Below are 22,819 nucleotides of genomic sequence, written 5' to 3'. Positions count from 1 at the left end.
GCCTATCATCCTAGAATTATTAAATAGAAATAATTTCATGTGATATGCGAGAGTGCTTCTTGATGCTGACTCGGGCAGCTTTTCTTGTTCTACAGCTATACCAGACATCTTTGGTTGGGGGTAAAATGAAGTTTATTTGCTTTAAGACGCATTATGAGATTGGTTATGTAAAGAACCCTATTCCAGTGACCCTTGTTTGATATATAGATTTGATGCAGTTACCTTTAGCGACCCTTGTTCTTCAGCTCCTCTTCATTGTCGGTAATGTGATTCATAGCATATGTTATTAACACTTCAGAAGAAAACAAGGATTATATCTACATTTATGACCTACATCTGATTATATTTCTGTTCGCTAAGTAGTAATGAGGAGGATCAAAAGAGTTGTTTGGACCCGTGATTTAAGATAACAATGCACTTGAAATGATTTGTACTCCGAAGGTTTGATAAAGGTTTCTAATGTTCTAAATTTAGCATTTAAGAGAAGAAAATTGATCTGTTGTGGCAATCAACCTCCTAAAGTGAGAGATTATGATCAACCTATCCTCTAAAACATGGCGCTATCAAGGTATAGAGGCTCCATGGCCAAGTCCTAAAAGAGAGCTCTCCGGTGCACTTTGGTACCAGTTCGGGTACGCTAACGTGTTCTTTTCCTTTTCCTTTGCCTTTGTTCAGAAAAAGAGAAGGGATCATACAGTGCATAGGGTCCTTCGTTTCTGGTTTGGCCTTCTTCATGGATAAGATTGCAGCGATGGAGCAGATTCCTACAGCACAGATTAGCTAGCATTTAGAGTTTCTTGTGAGTAGCACGTGAAGAGAGCCGAAGGAAGAAGGCCCGCACCAAGTCTATCGGTATCTCTTCTCCCTTGGCAAGAAAATAGATCTGTGTGCACGGTGGATCTCATACGAGCATTGAGGTTGCTTGCTGAGAATCCATGTACTGAGTCGTACAACCTGTAGGACTGGAAGGGAGGAAGAAGATGCGGGATTGTGTCAAAAAGAGAACGACCTGTGGACTGTGGTGTGCGCCTTTTGTTTCGCTTTTGCTTTCTACTGCCACCGGTGGGGCCACATGTTCCGTGCACCGACCCACTTGCTCACAACTGTGCTCCACCAGCAACTTAGGTTGATTCAGTCCCTTGTCGGATGTCGAAACCTTAATACCATTGCAACATCTGGCGCATACAAAAATATCACTGAATCCACACTGCCAAGTGTGAAGAGAGTAGAATGAGCCTCCATTCGAAGTTTCTGAAGAGGTACGGAGAGGTGCTCGAGAAGGAGTTTTAACTCTCGTTCACGGTTACCCACATGAATCATGTTGGGCATCCCGTCAACTCAGCCATGGCCGCCATCTGTTTGGTGAACAACAGCCTTTGGAAAGCTCAACAAACGCAGGTGGGAAAAAGGGGACAAAGTTCTTGGCCACTAAGTTACAACAAAGTGGATGGACACTTGTGTCTTCTTCTTTCCTCAAAAGTTTGATTAGTATAGTAAAAGCATTACAATGTCGGAAAAAAGTAAAAGCTAATCGGAGCGTTTTAAGCCAAGTTTGCATATCTAAACTTGAATGCCAAGTTTATACGTAATGCTTTCTTGAAAGTGAAGTCCAATTGCCACCAAAACCTCATGCTTTCTTTGGCTACAATCATGGGAGTCAGGTCAGGCCATTTACACTTATTTTGGTGCAAGTTTCCCTTCGCTCGGTGTTTCTTTCTATAAATACCACCGCTTGCTTCCCCCTCTCTCGATCGTGCAGACCCTAAACACAAGCAGAGCGCTCTGGTTTCCACCATCTTCCCTTCGCTTCTCCAAGAATAGCTCCCTCGAGTACACCCAAATGGATCCTTCCCTGGCCAAGCGGCTGTGGCACATGATCAGAGCTGCTTGCTACATGCTACGTAAGGGTTTCTGCAGGCACAAGCTCATGATGGATCTCCACCTCCTCCTCAAGCGCGGCAAGCTCGCCGGGAAAGCCATCGGAAACTTCGTCACCTTCCATCACCACCATGACCGCCACACTGGCTCCGATGCGTACCCGGCCTGCTCGTGCCGGTCCATGGACCCCGACTTCTCCTTCTACAACAACAAGGAGATAGAGTTCAGCTGCAGCAACACCCCCTCCTACCCATCCTTCTTCCTCACTGCCAAGCGGAAGAACCGCCAACGCCACGGCTGCTACGACATCGACGTCACCGCACTAGCCCAGCAGCTTGAAATGCTGAGCACGGAGATATCTGAAGCCGAGTCGTCGGCCATGGCGTCGGCGTCGCCGTCGCCGTCGCCTGCGCCGATGTGGAGCGTCGGTAAGAGCCCGGCAGCGGTGCGGCAGCTGAGGGTAACAGACTCGCCGTTCCCGATGATGGATGGGGACGGGGAGGCCGATGGCCGCGTCGACCGGGAGGCAGAGGAGTTCATCAAGAGGTTCTACGAGAAGCTTCGTCTCCAGCAGAGCGTCCCGGCGACACCGGAGTACCAGTACCGCAGCCGCCGCAAGCCGGCCTGATGTGGCTCTCATGGAGCTTGGCCGCTGCGAATAATGAGATCCTGTAGAGAGAGAAGCACGTGAGCCTACCTTGTTCGGAGCTTCTCTGCTGCTTTCAGTCTGCTTTGGTTGCTGAAGCTGAGGGATGCAGCTGTTCATGAAATATTTTGATTATTCCATGTGTTCCTAAAATATTGAAGATCGAGTTACTGTTGGACATACTGAAGGAAAATTTGTAATGTTGATTAATCGAATGACAAGAATGTTTATGTTCGTCAGATCTTCCAGTTTATTGTAATGCGACCATATTTGGGGTGTCTGGGGTAATGCTTTGTCTTGTTACTTGGAGCTGAGATCCAGCAGATGCAGTTGTTATCAGTCCCTCATGTCCATTGGTTCAAAGGATGACTAAAGAACATTAGAACAATAAAAAGAAAAGAATAAGGTGACATATATTTAGAACAACAAAAAAGAAAAATAATGGGTCGATCACTCTGTGCCAATATTCAGTCTATCAACACACACAAGATAAGTAACATAACACAGATGTGAAGCTTCTATATAAGAAAGAACAATGAGTGCAGATTACGTTGCTTCCATGGCAACATTTATTTCCATCCACCTAAACTACTAATTTATTGTCGATAGCCCGGGAACTAAAACCACTTTTGAGACAACAATCATAGAAGGAACAATAGTTTTCAAATGTGTAATGACCATGCGACTGCTACAAAATTGATAGATTCTGTTTTGCCTATTCAACGGTAATTGCGATATGCCGGGGTGTACATGCAACTCTCTGCATATTTCACCAGGTTGTCCGGGCGAGGAAGACGAGTAGCCAAACCTACAAAAACAGAAAGGTCGTAAATTGATTGAACAAGGAAGCATGATATAATATTATGGCATTGACGATCAGAGAACGAACCAAGTTCATATACTTTTGCAGCCACATTAGCGGCAATATGCGCAGATATCTTTCGGATATTTTTGAAGGGAGGATAGATCAGTCCTTTGTCAAAATTCTCTTGTGTCACTTGCTGGGCTAAAGCTTCCGCTGTTCCAAACACCAATGTAAACCCTCAAACTAAAGCAATTGCGTAGTGAACAATTTAAAAAAGAACGGAGTAGAGAACATTTTTTTATCCTTTTATGTTTGTAATAATTTTTAGAATAGTTAATTGAACTTGCTACATGATGAACATTTAATTCATACCTAAATAAATGCAATCTGGAACAAAAGAACAGTAACCAAGTAATTTCTGGTCCCAACCATGTTGAGACCATCTACGTCATGCTGCAACAGTATATATACTTCTAATAACATCATTCAGTCTTTCAGAATGGTATTTGGCTGATGCTTATATGCTTTGCAATTTTGCCAACTGACACATGAAAATCTATTATATAAAGCTACAAGCAATTCCTGGATAGATGCAGAAGCTACATTTAACTTCTACTTACAGGCTGCAAGAAGCATTTCATCGTGCACACGTATGGCACCAGATATCACCAAGCCAAGACCGAAACCAGGAAATATGTAAGCATTATTTGCCTGAAAATGTACAAAATGAGTTCAGTTATCGCATGCTTTTGTAAACCCATCATCAATCAGTTCAGTTCTCGCTAAGAGTCATGTCAAATTCTTGATGATAGGGGAGGACCAAGTTCAAGACCTGGCCAGGTACAAAAATCTTCCCCTCATATTCAACAGGATCAAATGGGCTCCCGCTCGCAAAAATTGCACAACCCTACAAATTAAAGATAATTATAGAACTTACAGATATGATAAAACGATTACGGGTTGAGCGAGCACATGGCAAACAGGTTCTCACCTTACTCCAAGTATATGTTTCCTCGGCAGTACATTCTGATTGTGTTGTGGGATTTGACAGAGCAAGAATGACAGGTTTCTGCATTTTTGCAATGTAAGTAGTGTTAGTTTTCATCCTTGAACGCAACGAGTAGAACAACCTAAGAAATGGAGATATGGAGAACATGATGTACCTCATTAAATGAAGCCATGGCCTCAACTACATCTTGTGTAAAAGTCTTCCCTACTCCAGAGGTTCCTATCAACACAGTTGGCTTGATGGCCTAGGAGAAACCAAAAAACATTCACTTAATTAACATTCAATTGGCAGAAATAAAATTTATTCAGCAAAGAGGGAAAGCGAGAATGACAACATATAAAAAAAAGAGGTCATTTGTGACATATAGGAAAATTGATTCTTCATAAAAGAAAAAAGAAAACACAGCAACTTCCTCTATCGGCAAGTGATTTTGACTCAAATAGGAACCTAAATATATGTACCAACAATGAGGATTAGCAATCATACAAGTGAAAAAAGTAGATCTATTATAATATCCAGTTAGAACTCAATTATCCCAAATCTAATAGACTCCAAAAGAGATTAACCCCCCAACTATTTGTAGGTTACGATTCTAATATCCTGCATAAGAATGGACTACTACCACTAATGAAAAAAAAGAAGCAAACAAATGATTGCAGGCTTTACAGATGAAAGGGTTGAATTACAAAATCAATCTTGAGAAGTTTCACACCTTCACAGCATCTAAAAGGTTGTTAACAGGTTCATGGTCATGTGCCCAAGGTTTCTTGAAGTGTTGTAGAGATTCCATCCGGGAACTAACAATCAATCCCTGTACATTTAAGGAGCACAGCAAGTTCACAAGGATGTATGATAACAAATAAAATACCACAAACTACTATCAGTATAAAACAGCAAGAGATCTACTCATGCACTTCCCTACCTTTGAGTCAACAAGCCAAATCTTTTCACGATTATTTTCGATTGGGGTACCCATCTGAGATACTTGCAGAAAAAGAAAACCAATGTTGTGAGAAAAGGATGATAGTTAGTCTCAACAGCAGAAAGAAAGTAAAGACGTTGAATCTGAATATGTGTACCTGTCTTGACATCTCAAGAGCAATGAGCTCAGCAATACCAGTGCCAGCCTGTCAATACCATATTTGATGTTGGAAAGTGGCTCAGAGTCTGGAGGAAAAAATGATATAGAGCAAGTTGATATAAAGTGTATCAAAAGACCTTCAACTTGCAAGAACCAAATACTTCCGCATCGATCTCTATATCGATAATCACATTTACCATATGAATGCATCTTAAGTTGGCTTTGTTTCACCAAAGATTGAAACCCTTGTCAGTCTAAACCATCTGTTTGTATATAATTGATCTAGAGGATTAATTAACAACATGGATCTAGTTTTATATGAATGTATTAGCAAAAAGTTTGTCTGCACTCGTCCTCTGAAAAATAAAACAAGCATGGTGCTTTTCTCACAGATCCATTGATGAGATATAATGAATCAAGTTTGTGATTTGAGCAGTAGGCACGAGACCAATGAAATAGTAGAAAATCACTAGGTAATTACCTCACCAGCACCAAGGAACAAGTAAGTATGGTCCGCTAAGGTCCCTCCAACCAACTTCAGTGCAGCAACAAGTCCAGCAAGGACCACGGAAGCTGTTCCCTGCAGTTATTACAAATTATTAACTTAAAGAATCAACACGTTGCAACTAAGTTAGATGCAAATAATAGACTAGACAAAAACAATTGATGCATAAGCTGCACAGGAAAAGCATCAATTAATTTACCTGGATGTCATCATTAAAGACAAGATGTGTCTTGCTATATTTTGCAAGCAAATCGAATGCATGATGATTGGCAAAGTCTTCGAACTGGAACCAAATGAAAATAGAACTATGATATAACTTTAAATATTAAATAACAGGGGATTTTCAATTCATGTCTATCACCAATAGATTTCCACATGTTCACAGACCTGAATTAGGACTTTCTCACCATATTGTTGCTTGACAGCACACATGAACTCATGGAGAAGATCCTCATATTCCTAACACAGCACATGCGTGATAAAGGTCAGCATTAAGCAGTAAGTAGTCTGTAAAAGCTTTCTGTACAATTTCCAATAGATAAAAAGTACCTGGCCTCTAGCTCGTTTTTGTCTTAGACCAATATAAAAGTCATCATTCAGCAATTGCTCATTGTTTGTGCCCACATCAATTGTTATGGGTAAGCACTGTAAGCAAATTAATAGCTGTTTAGACAACCCTTACAACTAAAAGGAAGTAGCAGCACGAAAGATAGAAGCACTAATTAATTATATCATCAAATTTGAAAACAAAAAGGACGCAAGCCTAGATCCTAGAAAGACAATATATGTGCACAGCATCATTAGTAAAAAGTGCTTACTGCAGATGGACGGAGTCCTCCAAGGGCTGTATAAAGAGCAAGTTTGCCAACAGGAATTCCCATTCCCTAAGCCAAATGACAATTAACTGTTATCAATCATGAGACAGATATAACACACTTAATTGTGCTCAAACATTTATAACAGTTTTACCTGACACCCAAGGTCTCCTAGACCCAAAATGCGCTCACCATCAGTGACCACGATAACTTGAATGGTCTTCTCAGGCCAGTTCTTTAGCACCTCAAGAATTTTCCCTCTGGCAAAGATGATAATCCTTGAGTTTATATAGTAAATAATAATAGTAGATAATGCAACAAACCAAATAACATACTTCTCTTTCAGACTGATATATAGACCCTGTGGACGCCGAAAGATGCTCCCATACTTTTGGCAGGCCTCGCCAACTGTTGGTGTGTATACAACCGGAAGTAATTCCTCAACATTGTCAATCAGAAGCTTGTAGAAAAGCCTCTCGTTCCTCTCCTGAAGATCAATGAAGTATAAATGTTAATGCAATGATTGTTACGTACGTTACTCAAAGCTCTGAAATCCAAAGATAAAAACTATGAGAAAATCGTGAGAATGAAAAAAATGAGGAAAAGATAGTAAGACAGTTTACCTGCAGGTCCATCATTGACATGTAACGCTGCAGGGGAACTTCATATTTGCGAAGATTGTGCAGCAGCTTTTTCTCCTGAGGAATGGCGATAAGCATAACAAGACACAGAATGAGCTCACCACAGAGTGACCAGAATACTTCAGATTAGAAATGAATACTAACCTGCAGCTCTTGAGTTAGGACAACTGGAGGCAATAGGCCTCGCAAGTAGTGAGCATCTCTCTCAATTTCAGTAAAGGCAAGCCCTTTGTTGTGGTGTGGATCTCTTAGTAGACTATACCCACTGAGGATCAAGGAAAGTTTATCACAAAAAGAAGAAGAAAATGCACATTTTGCTTGTGAGAGGTGAGTTGAAAGGACTTAGCCAGAGGAGATGTGATTCCCCTTTGCAAGTTATAATCAACCATGGACTTATCTCCAAAGTACAAGTTGTTCATAGAATGTCAATTAATCATTGTGCAATATGAATGAACGCGATAGGGATCTGATCGAAAAACACAAGGTGATCAGAAATGATGTAAAAAAGTTGACATTTTTAAGGGAAAAAACAAGAAAAAATGTCGTTCTACGAGCAGGAAAGGAAGGCAGAGATGAAAAGGCGACGAAATTGGACCTAGCGACGGAGAAGGTCCAGGGAGTGACGAGCTGCTCCTCGGTAGCGCGATCCTCGCCGTAGGCGTCCTCGGCTCCACCGCCCACCGTCGCCGTGGGGTCCATGTACTCCTCCACCTGGCGCGCGTTCTCCATCACCGCCCTCCCCTCTCTTCCTCCTCTCGCTATAACCACCCTTCTACTCCCTCCGAACTGCACCGCTGCCGCTCTCCTCTGCGACCAGCACAACCCGCGGCAGTAAAGCTAGTGATAGATACAGACACTCGTTCTTGTGAAGCAACGCAACGAATACCTCCTCAACCGGCCCTTTTATGCCCAACCATCGCAAAGGGAAGATGGTTTTGGGGCTAAACTATTCGTAGGAATATGTGAGCAAGGAAAGGTTCGCGGGGGTCAACGTTGATGATAAAACTATGAGTCTAATTTGTGATGGTCTAATCTACGCATCGAAGGCGGCCGATCGAGGAGACCCACGCGGTCACACGCGAAGGTGCAGGCAGCTATGAAACCAGTGGCATGTCAAACCAGTGTGAACCAAATCACAGAAAAAATTTAAAAGGAGAGTTCTTTTTCTTGTTTCTTGATTCTAGAGAGGGGGCTGGTGTGGCGGCGGCAGGAAAGGAAGGATTTGTACCAGAACGTTGAAGCTGCTGCTGTTGACGAAGAGGGAGAGCATGGCGAAGCAGAGAGTAGGACGGTGGACTGCTTCGTTCCCAAGCCTTTCTCCTCCCCTGTAGAGCGGAATTAGGAGGTGAAGACACGGTGCTCCTTGGGGACTGGCTCATAAGCCAATTAAAAATGACGTTGTACCAAAAGAAGTCGTTGCTTGGTTGCATGAGACCGAATAAAGGGAGGAGACATAGATGAACAGCTTTCTCTTCCTCAAGCGAAGAATTTGGACGTCAGAAGGCCATGGCACGCACAATTTTCGTTAGGTGGGAAAGGGAGAAACGATGGGATCGAACGAACGCCTGCTTTTGACTCGTTTGCAGCAACCAAATCCCTACGTTTCAGCTGTTCTCATCGAGCAGGAAGAAGATGTATCCATGGGCTCCCACGAATTGCATCCTAATGATGAATGTGGTTTCCACGAATTGCATCCTAATAGATTTGATTCAAAGGCATCTAAATCCAAGCAGTAAATCTAGACAAGTGGGCCAACCAAGCAACATTTGCCAACCCAATCACGGGGCCAGAGGCAGAGGTAAGAGAGATGGAGGGCGGGAGAGTGCGTTTGCAAGACGACGCTTTCTATCTTGAGCTTTGACAAGCGTGCTGTTGTCATCTGAGCACGCCTTTCTCCCGATGTTTGACGCTTTGCGCGAGCGACTCTCCTTCCCCTTTTCCGGCCTTGTTTCAGCCATGGATACCATGCGGTTCCTGTGTTCTCATTCCCTTTCTGATCACAAACTCTGTGGAGGGGAAGGAGTCCACGGTGAACACAGTCCTAAGCAGAGAGATCGAAAAGTAGAAGGCCTTTCTTCTCTCCCCTGTCACTGGCATCTCATCTTGAGGATTCTGATGGTCACTAGCGGTGGTTCCACATGTGAGATCAAGATTGAGCAAGCTTTGGTTTGTGGGAAAGCAAAAGAACGATACTTGTCCCTGCTTTGGTTCGGTGCCCTTTTTTTTGTCGTTTTGGAGGGTCTCTCTTGCATCAAGTCGTTGTTTGAGAAGGCTCCTGCCCCTCTCTTGAAGCTGAAGACTTTCTCAGAATTCTTGCTGCTTCAGTAGCGTTTGCGGTCTTTCTGGATATTTTGCTGTAGTATTATTGCTGAATTGCGTGTTCTTCCTTCCTCTTTGGAGGGTGCACGAGGAGAAAGATGCCATCTTGTTCTTCTACTTTGAACCAAAGCTGAGCTACTACAGGTCGCGTTTTTCTCCTTTAACTTCCCTTCCCGTTCAAGACATGGCGGAGGAATCTAGAGGATGCAAAGGTCGGCCTCAGTTGCTCGATCAATGGAGCGTTCAGGAAAGTAGCAGTGGGAAAAGTAACTACGAAACTACGGAGGAGAGAAATCTGGAACTTAAGGTTTGACTCCCAGGAGAAGAAGATTGGTCAGCAGCGCAGGAGAAGAGAGAACACCGTGCTGAGTCTGCCCTGTCTCTTCGGCACATCCCTAAGGCTCCTGAAACCACCAACGTTAATGGTTCCTCTGGATCCAAAAAAGGGTTCTCGGGTGCCGATGAGTCGAAAACAGATGGAACACAAACAGATAAAACGAGTTATGCCTGTTCTATTTTTTGTTTCTTTCATCCGGAGCTTTCCATAATACGTACCTTCTTCACCATCAATCTGTCGCTTATTTCAGCTTTCCAGCAACAGCAACAGCAGCAATTTGGGTTCCTCCAGTTGCAGGCAAAAGGATAGGACTGCGTACAGAGGACAGGTGGGAGCGCTGAGCGGCAGAGCCTCGAGGAGAACGGCTGTGGGCTGCGAGCTTCATGCAGCCGTAGCAGCAGCGGCTCCCAGTCAAGGTAGTGGTCGTAATAGTCCTCCTGCAATCCATGCTGAACTCGTAGATTGTGAAGAGAATTTATGTTCGTCTGTCTTGTTCTATGTACTCAAAGATGTCAGAGGAACAATTATGCTGGCTCAACGTGTAATGTTAGGAAGTTCTTGATGTTAAGAGGAACAATTATGTTCCTCGCTGTCCTTCTGGAGGTTCTTGAACTCTCATTACTTGTGTTTATGAAAGCAGAGCTGCCTCTGCGCCTGCTGTTGGCTGGCCTCCTATCCGATCTTTCAGAAAGAATCTTGCTGGTGTTGTCAAAGCCTCTGCTGAATCTCCCGGTGGGAGCTCAGAGGCTTAAAAAGCTTGAGAATGACAAGAAGAGCTCGTTTGTGACGATTAACATGAACGGCATTCCAGTAGGAAGAAAAATAGACCCTAAAGCTTATGATAGCTATGAGAAGCTCTCTTTGGCATAATCTGACATGACTTCAGGTACTCTACAAACTAGTTTATTTGATATGCGTAAGTATGGACTAATTTCATGACTTCTCTTTCGACATAATCTGACATGAGATATTTCACTATCATTTCCATTTTGTTCAATAACAAGATGTATCATATATATATATATATATATATATATATATGAATAAAAAGAATATATTGTGGTTAAATATCTGGGCTAAATTAAAATTTATTGGATCCAATTTAATGGCTATTCGACGCCACCCGAGCCTGACCCAAGTGATTGGTGGGCCGTGTGAAAGCCCATTTGTAGAGAATGAGCATCTTGGCGGAAGCACAGAATATGCCGTGCCCCGAACCCAATTTTGGACAACGATAGACACCGTTTTAGTAAATTTAGCATATATAACCAAAATATCTTGGATCGAGGCCCGAATGGGCCCGTCGTATTTACCGCCATAATTACATCATAGCGTAAAATTCTTCGATCACAGCCGTTCGCTCATTATTGAGGGCACGTTTTATATCGTTGACGGCGTGATTAATCCCACATAGCCACGCGTCTTCTTCTATATAAATGGAGAGAGGATTAGGGTTTCAGGAGCATCGCTTGCCGCCGTGCTTCTCTCATCCGGAGGTAAAGACCTTTGCCTCCGGCTCCGTCTGTGTCCTCTAGATTTCTTCGTTGTCTAGGTTTTAATTCATCGTCTTCCATGCGGTTTGTTGCTGTATATTTCGTTCTTGTTGTTCGATCTAGTTCTGTCGACTCGAAAGATGGTTTCGTGCTGGATCTTTCGTTCTTGTTATCCGATATAGTTCTATCGACTCGAAAGATGGTTTCTGAGGTCCATGATTCTGTATATTTGAATTGTTGATCTGATTTCATGTTCTGATCTATTAAGTGTCTTCTAAATTTCGTATAGCGTTTATCTTAGTTGCTTTTTGTCATGTCGTGAGTTTACACGGTCGAAATATTGCTGATCGTTATCAGATACACGATATGTGATGTGTAGAGGGGCGAAGAATGAGATCTAGAGAGGAAGGAAGAAGTCTGAGCGATTTCACTGGATTTTTGTCCTTTTAAATAATTTTAGTAAGAATACTTTGTTCGGAACGGTTGGATTTAGGGATTGGAATAGGCATAAGCTCTTTGGAAAGAGTATTGTGGTTCCAGATCTGTTCAGATCTCCCATGTTCGTTGCTTGTTTGCTTTGTCTGCAAGATCAACTAAATTGCTAGTTATTTCTAGAATAAGTCTTTCTATTTTTAGCTGTAGTTTGTAGAGTTCTAAGCTTTAGTCACATAAATGCGTGATGTGTTTTAATTGTTATACCATGATGACTTGTGCCAATACTGACAATATAAGTTTAGTAGCTTCATTTATAAGACCTACTGACCCATATAAGGAACCTTCACTAGACAAGTTGCTTGCCCAGTCCTTATTTTAATGTCTTGATTCCTTGTTCTCTATTTAAAATCTCAAAGTGTACTTTATTAGATCTCTGTAATTCTGTACCATCGTGATTGAGTGCATTATAAATATTGCCTTTGTTTCATGTTATTATAGTGCTGCACGTTAATATGTTGGTCTAGAGCTCAATAAGGGTTGCATTAAATGAACGTTTTCTTTAATAAACCTCTTTAATTTTGTAACTAAATGATTGAGTGCGTCATAAATATTGGCTTGCTTATAATGTTTTTATTGCCTTGAATGTTAATATATTGGTTAAGATCCAAAAAAAGGTTAGTATTCAATGAAAGTTACCATAAGCCATATTTTAGGAGACATCTGAGTCAATTATTGAAGATTAATCACAAGAAATATATGTTCGGGGACAATTTATATCTTAATATTTATTACTTTATTAGGATTCTCATGTTAATTGTTGATGTGTTTTTATGCACTCATGTTGCAAAAGTTATGTTTAGTTGCAGTGTGTATGTATTGCTTGATGCTCGACTACAGAGAGTTGTGTCTCATTATAATGACTGCCCTATTCAAATATTGTAATAATAAGTTGTATATTTTTGGGTGCAATTGCAATACACAATGATTTCTGATGTTACAACTTGTATCATCTCCAATTTATACCTGAAGAATATGTATCCAGCCTTGTTGGCGTGCATGCATGATCATCAAGCAGTGTTTGATATTAATTTGTATTGCTGCTTTAGCCCTTATTACTGCACAAGGTAGCTGTCCGTGTGGGAGCAACTTATTGTTGTGCTTTTTACATTATGCTGGAATGGTGTTATTGGTGTTTTGTAATTAATATGATTGCTTCTGCAGGTCCGAACCAGAATAGTTATTGCCTGATCTTTAAGAGCAGTCAGGATGGTGAAGTTCACGGCGGAAGAGCTCCGCAAGATTATGGACCTGAAGCATAACATCCGAAATATGTCTGTCATTGCACATGTGGATCATGGTGGAGACTTTTTTTTGTTTATGTCATCAACTTCCTTTATTATTTACTTCTCTAGCTTTTCCTTACATGGAGAGCAATCTCCACTGAGCCATTGGTTTATTTACTTATGATGATAGTTCATTTATGCATGCATGCCAATGTCATTGAAATGCTGTGGTGCTTTGATTTTCGAGAACATGAACTTTGATATGGTATTCATAATTTTTTTATTTATTGATCATTGATTTGAATATCCTATCCGAGCATTGGAATTTGGAATACTCTTCTGCAACATGGTTTTAGGCAGCAATTAGTTCTGTCAGTGAATGATTCTTCTGAATTCTATGATCTTAGTTTACATAGTTCATAATATAATTCCACAGCTACAGTATATGTTATCTTTGTACTTCATAAAGAAACACAAAACCTGTTTTTATCATTTACTTAGATCCTAATTAAGCCATTCATTCTCTTCATTAATTAAGCCATTCATTCTCTTCATTATAGTTTAGGTGACTTTGATTTTATCCTATTGACAGCACTATTGCATGATATGCATGTTGCATTTAATAACATGTCCTTGTAATTTTCTTGCTTTGCGGAGTCCAATGAAATGCATTTAAACTAATTCTATGGATTTGCAGGGAAGTCTACTCTGACAGATTCTCTAGTGGCAGCTGCTGGCATTATTGCACAGGAAGTTGCAGGAGATGTTAGGATGACAGACACCCGACAAGATGAAGCCGAACGTGGTATCACTATTAAATCCACTGGGATTTCCCTTTATTATGAGATGACTGATGAATCTTTGAAGAACTACAAAGGTGAAAGGGTTGGGAATGAATACCTAATTAATCTGATTGACTCACCTGGGCATGTGGATTTTTCGTCTGAGGTCACAGCTGCTTTACGTATTACTGATGGTGCTTTGGTTGTTGTTGACTGTGTCGAGGGTGTATGTGTGCAGACCGAAACAGTCCTTCGACAAGCCTTGGGAGAAAGAATCAGGCCTGTCTTGACTGTTAATAAGATGGACCGCTGCTTTCTGGAGCTTCAAGTTGATGGAGAAGAGGCATATCAGACTTTTCAGAGAGTCATTGAGAATGCAAATGTGATCATGGCTACTTATGAGGATGTCCTTCTTGGAGATGTTCAAGTTTACCCGGAGAAAGGAACTGTTGCCTTTTCTGCTGGTTTGCATGGTTGGGCTTTCACATTGACCAACTTTGCTAAGATGTATGCTGCTAAATTTGGAGTTGATGAGGCAAAGATGATGGAGAGGCTGTGGGGTGAGAATTACTTCGACCCTGCTACAAAGAAATGGACTACCAAGAGTACTGGTTCGCCAACTTGCAAACGTGGCTTTGTCCAGTTTTGTTATGAACCAATAAGGCAGATCATAAGCACATGTATGAATGACCAAAAGGACAAGTTGTGGCCCATGCTCCAGAAACTTGGTGTGACCATGAAATCTGATGAGAAGGAGCTGATTGGGAAAGCTTTGATGAAAAGGGTTATGCAGACTTGGTTGCCTGCTAGCAGTGCCCTTCTTGAGATGATGATCTTCCACCTTCCATCTCCTGCCAAGGCGCAGAAGTATCGTGTGGAGAACCTGTATGAAGGTCCTCTTGATGATATTTATGCAAATGCCATTAGAAATTGTGATCCGGAGGGCCCCCTTATGTTGTATGTGTCAAAAATGATTCCAGCTTCTGACAAGGGTAGGTTTTTTGCATTTGGTCGAGTTTTCTCTGGTAAGGTTTCCACAGGTTTGAAGGTTCGAATTATGGGGCCAAACTATGTCCCTGGCCAAAAGAAGGATTTGTATGTCAAGAGTGTGCAGAGAACTGTTATTTGGATGGGTAAGAAACAAGAGTCTGTGGAGGATGTGCCTTGTGGAAATACGGTTGCTATGGTTGGTTTAGACCAGTTTATTACCAAGAATGCAACGTTAACTAATGAGAAAGAAACAGATGCCCATCCTATTAGAGCGATGAAGTTTTCAGTGTCTCCTGTTGTTCGTGTCGCTGTGCAATGCAAGGTTGCTTCTGATCTTCCAAAACTTGTAGAAGGCTTGAAACGATTAGCAAAATCAGATCCCATGGTGGTGTGTACAATAGAGGAATCTGGTGAGCACATTGTTGCTGGTGCAGGTGAACTACACCTTGAAATATGCTTGAAAGATTTGCAGGAAGATTTCATGGGAGGAGCAGAGATTATAGTCTCTGATCCTGTGGTTTCTTTCCGTGAAACTGTGTTGGAGAAATCATGTAGGACTGTCATGAGCAAGTCTCCAAACAAGCATAATAGGCTTTACATGGAAGCACGGCCCATGGAAGAAGGACTTGCTGAGGCGATTGATGATGGACGTATTGGCCCAAGGGATGATCCCAAAGCTCGTTCGAAGATTCTCTCTGAAGAGTTTGGGTGGGACAAGGATCTTGCCAAGAAGATCTGGTGCTTTGGGCCCGAGACGACAGGTCCAAACATGGTGGTTGATATGTGCAAGGGAGTTCAGTATCTTAATGAGATCAAGGATTCTGTTGTGGCTGGTTTCCAGTGGGCTTCAAAGGAAGGAGCAGTGGCTGAGGAAAACATGCGTGCTATATGTTTTGAGGTGTGTGATGTTGTCCTGCATGCTGATGCTATTCACAGAGGTGGTGGACAGATTATTCCAACAGCCAGGAGGGTCATATATGCAGCTCAATTGACAGCTAAGCCAAGACTCCTTGAACCAGTGTACTTGGTCGAGATCCAGGCTCCAGAGCAGGCACTGGGTGGCATCTATGGTGTCCTCAACCAGAAGAGAGGCCATGTCTTTGAGGAGATGCAGAGGCCAGGAACTCCCCTGTACAACATCAAGGCATATCTTCCGGTTATCGAGTCTTTTGGTTTCTCAAGCACTCTGAGGGCGGCAACATCGGGGCAGGCATTCCCTCAGTGTGTTTTTGATCACTGGGACATGATGTCGTCTGACCCGTTGGAGCCAGGTTCTCAGGCAGGGCAGCTTGTGAGTGATATCAGAAAGCGCAAGGGCCTCAAGGAACAGATGACCCCTCTCTCTGAATTTGAAGACAAGCTTTAAGGTGTCCTAGTATTAAGAAAATGTCAGGTTGCTCTTTGTTGTTGCATCAGTTGCCTTGGGACCTCTCTGCAGGACTTTCCAGCCTGCATCCCATTTTTCTTGTGGTTACTTTAGAACTTTTTATCTATTTAAAGTCTTGCACTTATGTGTTTTAGATGCTTAACATATTGTCACGTTTGTGCTTTTTAAGACATTGTTTGCAATAAATATTTAGGTTGAGTTTTTGTCTCCTAATTATGTTTTAACTGACGATGTGAGCGCTTTGTTACCTGCACATGTTCTATATCTAATGTCGGCCTTCTCTGCTGGATGGGTTTTCGGTATTATGTTCATTTTATTTTGTGCACCGTATTCATTTGTATTTATAAGCGAGATTTTTCTATTGTCATTTATTAAGGGTTTGCATTACAGTTTTTATGTCGTATCATACAAAAAAAAAAAAGAATCGATTCGTTGAAATTGTGAGCAGTTTTTTCTATATATATGTACCATATTCTATTATGGTCATTTCGTGATGGGAACATTCACTTCACTCGTATGCTTTCACTCTCAGATGTTTCCTTGAACCTACAAAATGAAGCTGGAGCTCACCATGGGAAACTGACTTCTAGCAAGGTCTGCCGTATCGTCCGGTACGGGCGGTACGTACCGGTCCGATAGATCAACGGTACGCGGATCATCCTGTATCGTATCGAGTAATGTAGCAGTGCATTGTAACACTATAGCAATACTATAGTATTCGGTACCCTGAGTGTACCGCTCGGTACATCCTGAGTGTACCGCTCAGTACGGTATCGAGCCTGGGTCGAAACGTCGGTACGGTACGATACGACGGACCTTGGTGGGTCTTGTTCTTTCTCTCTTGGAGGGAGGGATAATGGCAGAGAGCAGTCATGAACGTGAAGGAATCAAAGCTTACAGAAGAGACTATATATTAGTACATCCGAGGCTAAATGTTGGGAATGCTGAAACTCCAGTTCGAAAAATCCATTTGATCAGTAGTAATACAAGAAAAATAGTCATGGAAGACCAACATTGGATAGCACCAATCATACTTATGCATATGATTTAAATCTTAAAAAATACAAATGATAGATAAAAATGACTCCTAATTTCCAAAAGAACACAAATCAGACTCCTACAACCAAATATACTAAACGAAATATTTCTTATTTCCAATCGAACAACGGCCACACACTCGCATCAGCCAAACCCACATAGCATCATATTGAAATTACCAACCAAATACTCAAATATCTTAACCAGAAAATCAATACATCATCGAGAATAATCTTTCGAAAACGAAGCATGAGATGGGCGACAGAGAAGAAAATAGAGTTGCAAGTGTCTAAGACTTCCGCAAAGAATTATTGCGTTGTTTGCCTGGCTTCAACCCTGCGTGCCATGTATATATAGAGATGAGAGCCTTTACGACGACGAAGAAGGGGACCCTTCCATGGGATCAGAGATCATCTGCTGTTAGAGACAGTGGCAGCAGCCTCCGGCGCATCGGGCGGAGGCCGGAGGCTGCCGTCGCCATTCGTGCAGGGGAATGCGAAGAGGGAAGACGGGAAGGTGGCAGTTTTGGAGACGACGTGGGAAAAGAGTCCGGCTTGTCTATTTATTGTGTTCTCTCGTTCTTGTTTCTACTCCCTCTCCTTTTAATGAGGAGTGGCGTACACTGGTGAGACTCTTTTTCCCACTGCACAGATATATATTATGATGCTTATTATTGCAAGCCTTGTAGGGCTGGCACTTGTTGCCATGATCAATCAAGGCGCACTTCGGTACACAATTTTGACTTGTTTGGGTGACATGGAAGTTGGCACAATCAATCGACCAAATAAACAAGACAAATGCATATCTATCAGCTTCACTTGGTTGACCCGAATCCTCCTGAGCAGTGCATATTGTGTATCTGGATCACCATGGAAGCTGCACTGCTATTAATTGCTGGGTGAATGTGCCAGTAATACAAGATGGTAATTGTTTGCATCAGTAAACGACTCACCTCCAAATCAATGGTGGTATTGAAGCTGGCGGAGGCACCAATGGATGATAGGACATCTTCCTTCTCCTCCTCCTCCTCCTGCTCCGCTGCGTTGGCATAGCTTGCTGCGCATGGCATGTCCATCTTCGCCAGTGCCGTTTGCTCTGATGGGTCATCTCAACCCAGCAAATGAATGCAGCATCGACACAAACCGTGATAGCTTATGATGGTCGTGGAACTTGTATGATCAGTCCGAGAGAGTTCAGTATTCCTTCTACGATGGGAACTCTAACACATGCACGTCGATAAGTGGAGCTGAAACACCAGCCGGAATGTTTGGCCAGCCGTCGCATGCATCAGTAGCAACTCCGAGAGATCTCCTTATTTGTTGATTTACGACAAACCATGTCCGGCTTACGTCCATAATCTAGATCTTGAGACTTCTCCGTATGCACGTCTGTGTGGCCACCTACTGAAGCTTCTTGAAGGTGCACGAATGCTGCAGTTATGGTCGCAATGAACAGGCGCACAGTGTGCGGCAGCGGAAACACTGTTGATGAGTCGAGAGGGCCTCCTGGTGATACAGATCTCACATACCTGACTTCGAATAATAATAATAATAATAATAATAATAATAACCAACCTGTTTATAGCAGCTATTTTATCGAACAGATAATATATTTCCTTTTTCATTTCAAATCCATGCAGTAAGAGCAAAACGGGGCGAATTATTCGTCGACTCCTATCCAGTCAAAATCATCCGTTACCTTAAGACGTGGTGTAGTACTTCGAAAAGATTCGTATTTTAGCGCTATGATCTCTTAATTATGGTAAGGTTTTTTTTCTCTTCTTTTTCGGTTCATATATACATATAATTATATACTTTTAATCTTGGTGACGTCATCCATCGATTCGATCCGCTTCAAATTTCCGATACGCCCCTGCGGCTAAGCTTTGCCTTAAGCGGTTTGGTTTGTAAATAAATGATCTTTCGGGGCCTATTAGGTAGCAAAAAGGACACGTGTAACCCAGCCATTTTACGCCGCAGCTCAAGCAGACGCATATTATAAGTATAATATCCGCCGTAAATGTCGGATTTCAGTTAAGGAGACTTGAAGAACAGCGAATCGTGGCAACTTTCACCCAAAAGATTCGCTTTTCAAATCTGCAAACCCGTCTGCTTGTTGTGCTCGTTAACATTCTCATGTCGCCGATCGATTGACTCCATTATGAAGTCGTACTGCCAGGCTGCAATCATCAGTGGTGGAGAAAGCATCGATCCAGCGAGCCGCGAGAAAAGAGTAAGCTTCGTTAGTGTTGTTTTCTTCTCAGTGAATCAAAGGCGTGGCGCCGTGTGCCACAGCAGAGAAGGCTGAGCCCATCTCTTTGCTTCTTTAATGGAGTTCATCTAAGAATTCGTCGGACGGAGGTCTTGCGAGCTGTAGCAGCAGCGTATACCGAAGCAAAAGTTAATGGGGGAGTATCTGCATGTGCGATCGATGTAGAGTTCAGGGTTGATAGACGAGACCGCCAGCTTCCATAGATGAGATATCACAAAAACATGGAAACGTAATTGTGAGGTTGGGATGTTCGGCATTGGTTTTTGAAGGTTTTGTCGGATAAAGATGTGAGCTTTTTGAACTATCGAGGTCTGCAGGCAGTTCCCTTTGTTCTGTGTGTATCCCGTCTCTTTCCTTCTTCATCGTGTGACGGCCGTGGTTTTGGGGTATGTCACGTAGTATAGGCTTATAGAGAGCGTGGAGATCATCTCCCTCTCGCTGCCTTCTTGTCCTGTTGGTGCGTTACAAACGAGAGCAGGAAAAATCCGCCTTTCGCCAATGTTTGACATGGTTTCTTTTCTTCTTTGATTTCTCCCTGTCGTTTGGTTGAGGATATTTGGAAATGTCGGCAGTTTCTTTTCCTGCGTCGCCTTCTTTTGTTACTTCTGAATCAGCTGCATATAACAAATGAATGGCCAAACTCTAATCCACTTCTATCTTCGTTATAGTGTTGAGATCATTCACCTATCACTTCCTATTCCTATTGACCTCTTCCCTCTCCGTTCTTCGCACTTGCTTTTCTTCATCACGAATTCCAGTTCCTTTTGTCTCTATATCTTCTCTGCTTCTGAACTTTTACCATGTCAATTTTGTTTCTTTCTCTACTTCATTAAGCATTTCATTCACGCCCCCATTCCCCCTTGTTGTTCTGTCTTTGTAGGACCTGAAGGCTGTAAGCTTCGTCGAGGAATTGATTAGATTCAGGTGACCAGGATATGGGTCGGGCAACGCGGTGGCTGTGGAAGCTGTGGGGTGGTAACAAGGAGAAACAGGAGCGGAAGGACTCTTCCGGTTACGGCGGCGAGGAGAGGATGGAGAAGAAAAGGAGGAGCTTTTGGAAGTCAAGGAACTCCAGCGACGCAGTGTTGGGGCAGAATGCATCCACGGCGGCCGCCATGGAGGCAGCGTGGTTCAGGTCCTTCTACGCCGTAAGCGAGAGGGAACAGAGCAAGCATGCCATCGCCGTGGCGACGGCCACGGCTGCTGCGGCCGACGCGGCGGTCGCAGCTGCGCAGGCAGCGGTAGCGGCCGTGCGTCTCACTGGCCAGAGAAGGGGAAGCTGCGCCGAGGAGTGGCTGGCGGCAGTGAAGATCCAAGCAGCATACAGGGGTCACTTGGTAACCAAGCTCCCATTTGCTCCTCTGTTGCTTGCTTGCTTTTTTCTTCTACTTTCTTCAACTTTCCTTGTTGGTTCGGTCGATGTTTTGCATCAGTAGATGTCTTCTTCGAGGCGGTAATGGCGGCGAAAGATCCATATGATCGATCCTCAATAATTGAGACTTATGATTTTATTATTATTATAGATGTTTTCGAGAGGGGAACGACGAGCATTTGTCCTGTTTTAATTCTGTATGATCTTTCTGGTTTTCTCGACACTTGGTCTTTTGATTCTTCATTCCTTGTATGGAAAAGTCCTCCTGTTCTTGTTGGTTTCGCTGAAGCTGTAGTATTCTCTGAAGGCAAGGAAAGCACTGCGAGCTCTGAGAGCATTGGTGAAAACACAAGCTTTGGTTAAAGGGTTCCTCGTTCGTAAGCGAGCCGCCGCAACTTTTCGCAGCATGCAAGCCCTGGTAAGAGCTCAGGCCACTGTTCGAGCTCATCAAAGATCTGGCTGCCTTTCCCGTGGTGATGGAAATCCTCAACCAGAAGTCCGCCATCGCAGATCATTCGTACGTTACATATCCTAATAAGATATTCAGAGGTTGATGGTTCTTCGACCCAGCTTCCATTTCTCTGTTGGTTGATCGCAGGAGCGGTTCGGCGATACTCGAAGCGAGCACATATCAGGGTTCTCAAGACGGAGAAGCTCAACAAGTCTTGCTGGTGCTACCATCGACGGGAGCCCAAAGATCGTGGAGATCGATACGTGCCAACCGATCAAGTCGAGATCTTTTCGTCGAACCAGTGCCTCTGCTTTGGATCCAGCGCACGACTTGCCACTGCATGCGTTCTCCTCTCCGATTGTGTACCAAGTTCCAGCACGGATCTCCATTCCCGGCCGCGGGAACTTGCTCGAGGACGACCGGTGCATCAATGGCGAGAAATGCTGGCTCTCAGCCACCGCACACGGCACGCCCAGACACACAAACTCATCCGGCAACATGGCCGTGACTCCAGCAAAGAGCGCGTGGGATGCCGAGGGAGTTCTCGGGCAACATGTGAACCAATGGAGCTCCTCAAACTATATCGCAAACGCGCAGTCATCCAAGGCAAGACTGCGGCCTCGATGTGCATCGAAGCACCAATAAAGAGGCAACCTCTGGGCGGAGCGAATTTAGTTGGTGTTGGAATGCACGAGTCCTGCTTCCAAGTTCGAGATGATTTCAACTTGAATAGAGCGGAGGACCGGCAGGTTGTCAGGAAGCAGAGCGGGAAGTCCGTTTGCAGAGGAGGAGGTAACGCAATGGAGTAAGCACCAATAAATCGCTGAATAAGAGGGAGGAACATGGAGATCATCTCTTCTTCCTGTTTGTGTTTCTTCTATCATGGACCGTGTTCCATGTTCTTTGCATCAAGGCTAACACCTGACGACCTCCTTTTTCTTCAACTGGGATCTAATAATTTACTAAACGAAACATATTGGTTCTCTTAGTGATGGATGGATAGTTACCTACCATGAACTAACGTCTATCGGGGAGTACCTGGCATCACGACCGAGTCAGTAATCATCATCGTCTTCTTGGCCAAGTTTGAAGTTGGCGACAGAGAGATCGAGCTGGTACGGAGTTCGACGTCGAATAGTTCTGGTTCCATCTAGGGAATTAAAATCTTCTTGTCATGAGTCCCAGTCCCAGTGAGCACCAGGTGAAGGTGTCGATCCTCCTCAAGTTTTTGCATGAACAGTGGCATTCCGGAGTATGATCTAATGGGCTTTCCCGACTCTC

The 22,819-nt window shown here is 43.2% G+C and overlaps 3 protein-coding genes, 1 long non-coding RNA gene and 1 pseudogene across 7 annotated transcripts; 4 read left to right on the top strand and 1 right to left on the bottom strand.

Annotated features, from left to right (window-relative positions):
- The first annotated feature begins 1,615 nt into the window (after positions 1-1,615).
- Positions 1,616-2,802, top strand: LOC103968858 (uncharacterized). Its single transcript, XM_009382192.3, has one exon. It carries the CDS (start codon positions 1,841-1,843, stop codon positions 2,504-2,506), a length of 666 nt encoding a protein of 221 aa, XP_009380467.2. The 5' UTR covers positions 1,616-1,840; the 3' UTR covers positions 2,507-2,802.
- A 155-nt stretch (positions 2,803-2,957) lies between these two features.
- Positions 2,958-9,064, bottom strand: LOC135585777 (NADP-dependent malic enzyme-like). Of its 4 annotated transcripts, XM_065172426.1 has the most exons (21): positions 8,785-9,064; positions 8,609-8,705; positions 7,976-8,187; positions 7,525-7,645; positions 7,363-7,437; positions 7,075-7,226; positions 6,894-6,999; positions 6,743-6,808; positions 6,474-6,569; positions 6,312-6,383; positions 6,124-6,207; positions 5,901-5,999; positions 5,418-5,465; positions 5,261-5,314; positions 5,051-5,149; positions 4,493-4,582; positions 4,321-4,398; positions 4,162-4,236; positions 3,950-4,040; positions 3,414-3,542; positions 2,958-3,332 (listed from the first exon to the last, which is right to left on the bottom strand). In XM_065172426.1, exons 1-21 carry the CDS (start codon positions 8,808-8,810, stop codon positions 3,244-3,246), a joined length of 1,959 nt encoding a protein of 652 aa, XP_065028498.1. In that variant the 5' UTR covers positions 8,811-9,064; the 3' UTR covers positions 2,958-3,243. The 4 variants fall into 4 exon arrangements, with proteins under 4 accessions (XP_065028498.1, XP_065028499.1, XP_065028501.1 ...); XM_065172427.1 differs by having other exon boundaries at positions 7,976-8,474; positions 8,609-9,022; XM_065172429.1 differs by lacking the exon at positions 7,976-8,187 and having other exon boundaries at positions 8,609-9,022.
- A 249-nt stretch (positions 9,065-9,313) lies between these two features.
- On the top strand, positions 9,314-10,823 carry LOC135651871 (uncharacterized). Its single transcript, XR_010501970.1, has 2 exons — positions 9,314-10,199; positions 10,287-10,823. It is a non-coding gene; the product is annotated as an uncharacterized LOC135651871 (long non-coding RNA).
- Positions 10,824-11,404: 581 nt separating this feature from the next.
- Positions 11,405-16,619, top strand: LOC135651778 (elongation factor 2-like). Its single transcript, XM_065172198.1, has 3 exons — positions 11,405-11,532; positions 13,186-13,321; positions 13,945-16,619. Exons 2-3 carry the CDS (start codon positions 13,231-13,233, stop codon positions 16,383-16,385), a joined length of 2,532 nt encoding a protein of 843 aa, XP_065028270.1. The 5' UTR covers positions 11,405-11,532; positions 13,186-13,230; the 3' UTR covers positions 16,386-16,619.
- A 3,772-nt stretch (positions 16,620-20,391) lies between these two features.
- Positions 20,392-22,526, top strand: LOC135651000 (protein IQ-domain 26-like; annotated as a pseudogene).
- The last annotated feature ends 293 nt before the right edge of the window (positions 22,527-22,819 follow it).

This window comes from Musa acuminata, chromosome BXJ3-10 (assembly GCF_036884655.1).
Source record: "Musa acuminata AAA Group cultivar baxijiao chromosome BXJ3-10, Cavendish_Baxijiao_AAA, whole genome shotgun sequence".
NCBI classification, from domain to species: domain Eukaryota; kingdom Viridiplantae; phylum Streptophyta; class Magnoliopsida; order Zingiberales; family Musaceae; genus Musa; species Musa acuminata.
Note: the sequence above shows the minus strand (reverse complement) of the source record. Positions and strands in the feature narration are given on the sequence as shown.

What these genes read in the sequence shown, in the direction of transcription:
- LOC135651778 (XM_065172198.1), top strand. Translation starts at nt 13,231, where the DNA reads ATGGTGAAGTTCACGGCGGAAGAGCTCCGCAAGATTATGGACCTGAAG. An exon ending in CATTGCACATGTGGATCATG is followed by an intron (nt 13,322 to 13,944) that starts GTGGAGACTTTT and finishes ATGGATTTGCAG; the next exon opens with GGAAGTCTACTCTGACAGAT.
- LOC135585777 (XM_065172426.1), bottom strand. Translation starts at nt 8,810, where the DNA reads ATGCAACCAAGCAACGACTTCTTTTG. An exon ending in GTGAGAAAGTCCTAATTCAG is followed by an intron (nt 6,208 to 6,311) that starts GTCTGTGAACAT and finishes ATTTGGTTCCAG; the next exon opens with TTCGAAGACTTTGCCAATCA. An exon ending in TTTGGCTTGTTGACTCAAAG is followed by an intron (nt 5,150 to 5,260) that starts GTAGGGAAGTGC and finishes TTAAATGTACAG; the next exon opens with GGATTGATTGTTAGTTCCCG.
- LOC103968858 (XM_009382192.3), top strand. Translation starts at nt 1,841, where the DNA reads ATGGATCCTTCCCTGGCCAAGCGGCTGTGGCACATGATCAGAGCTGCT.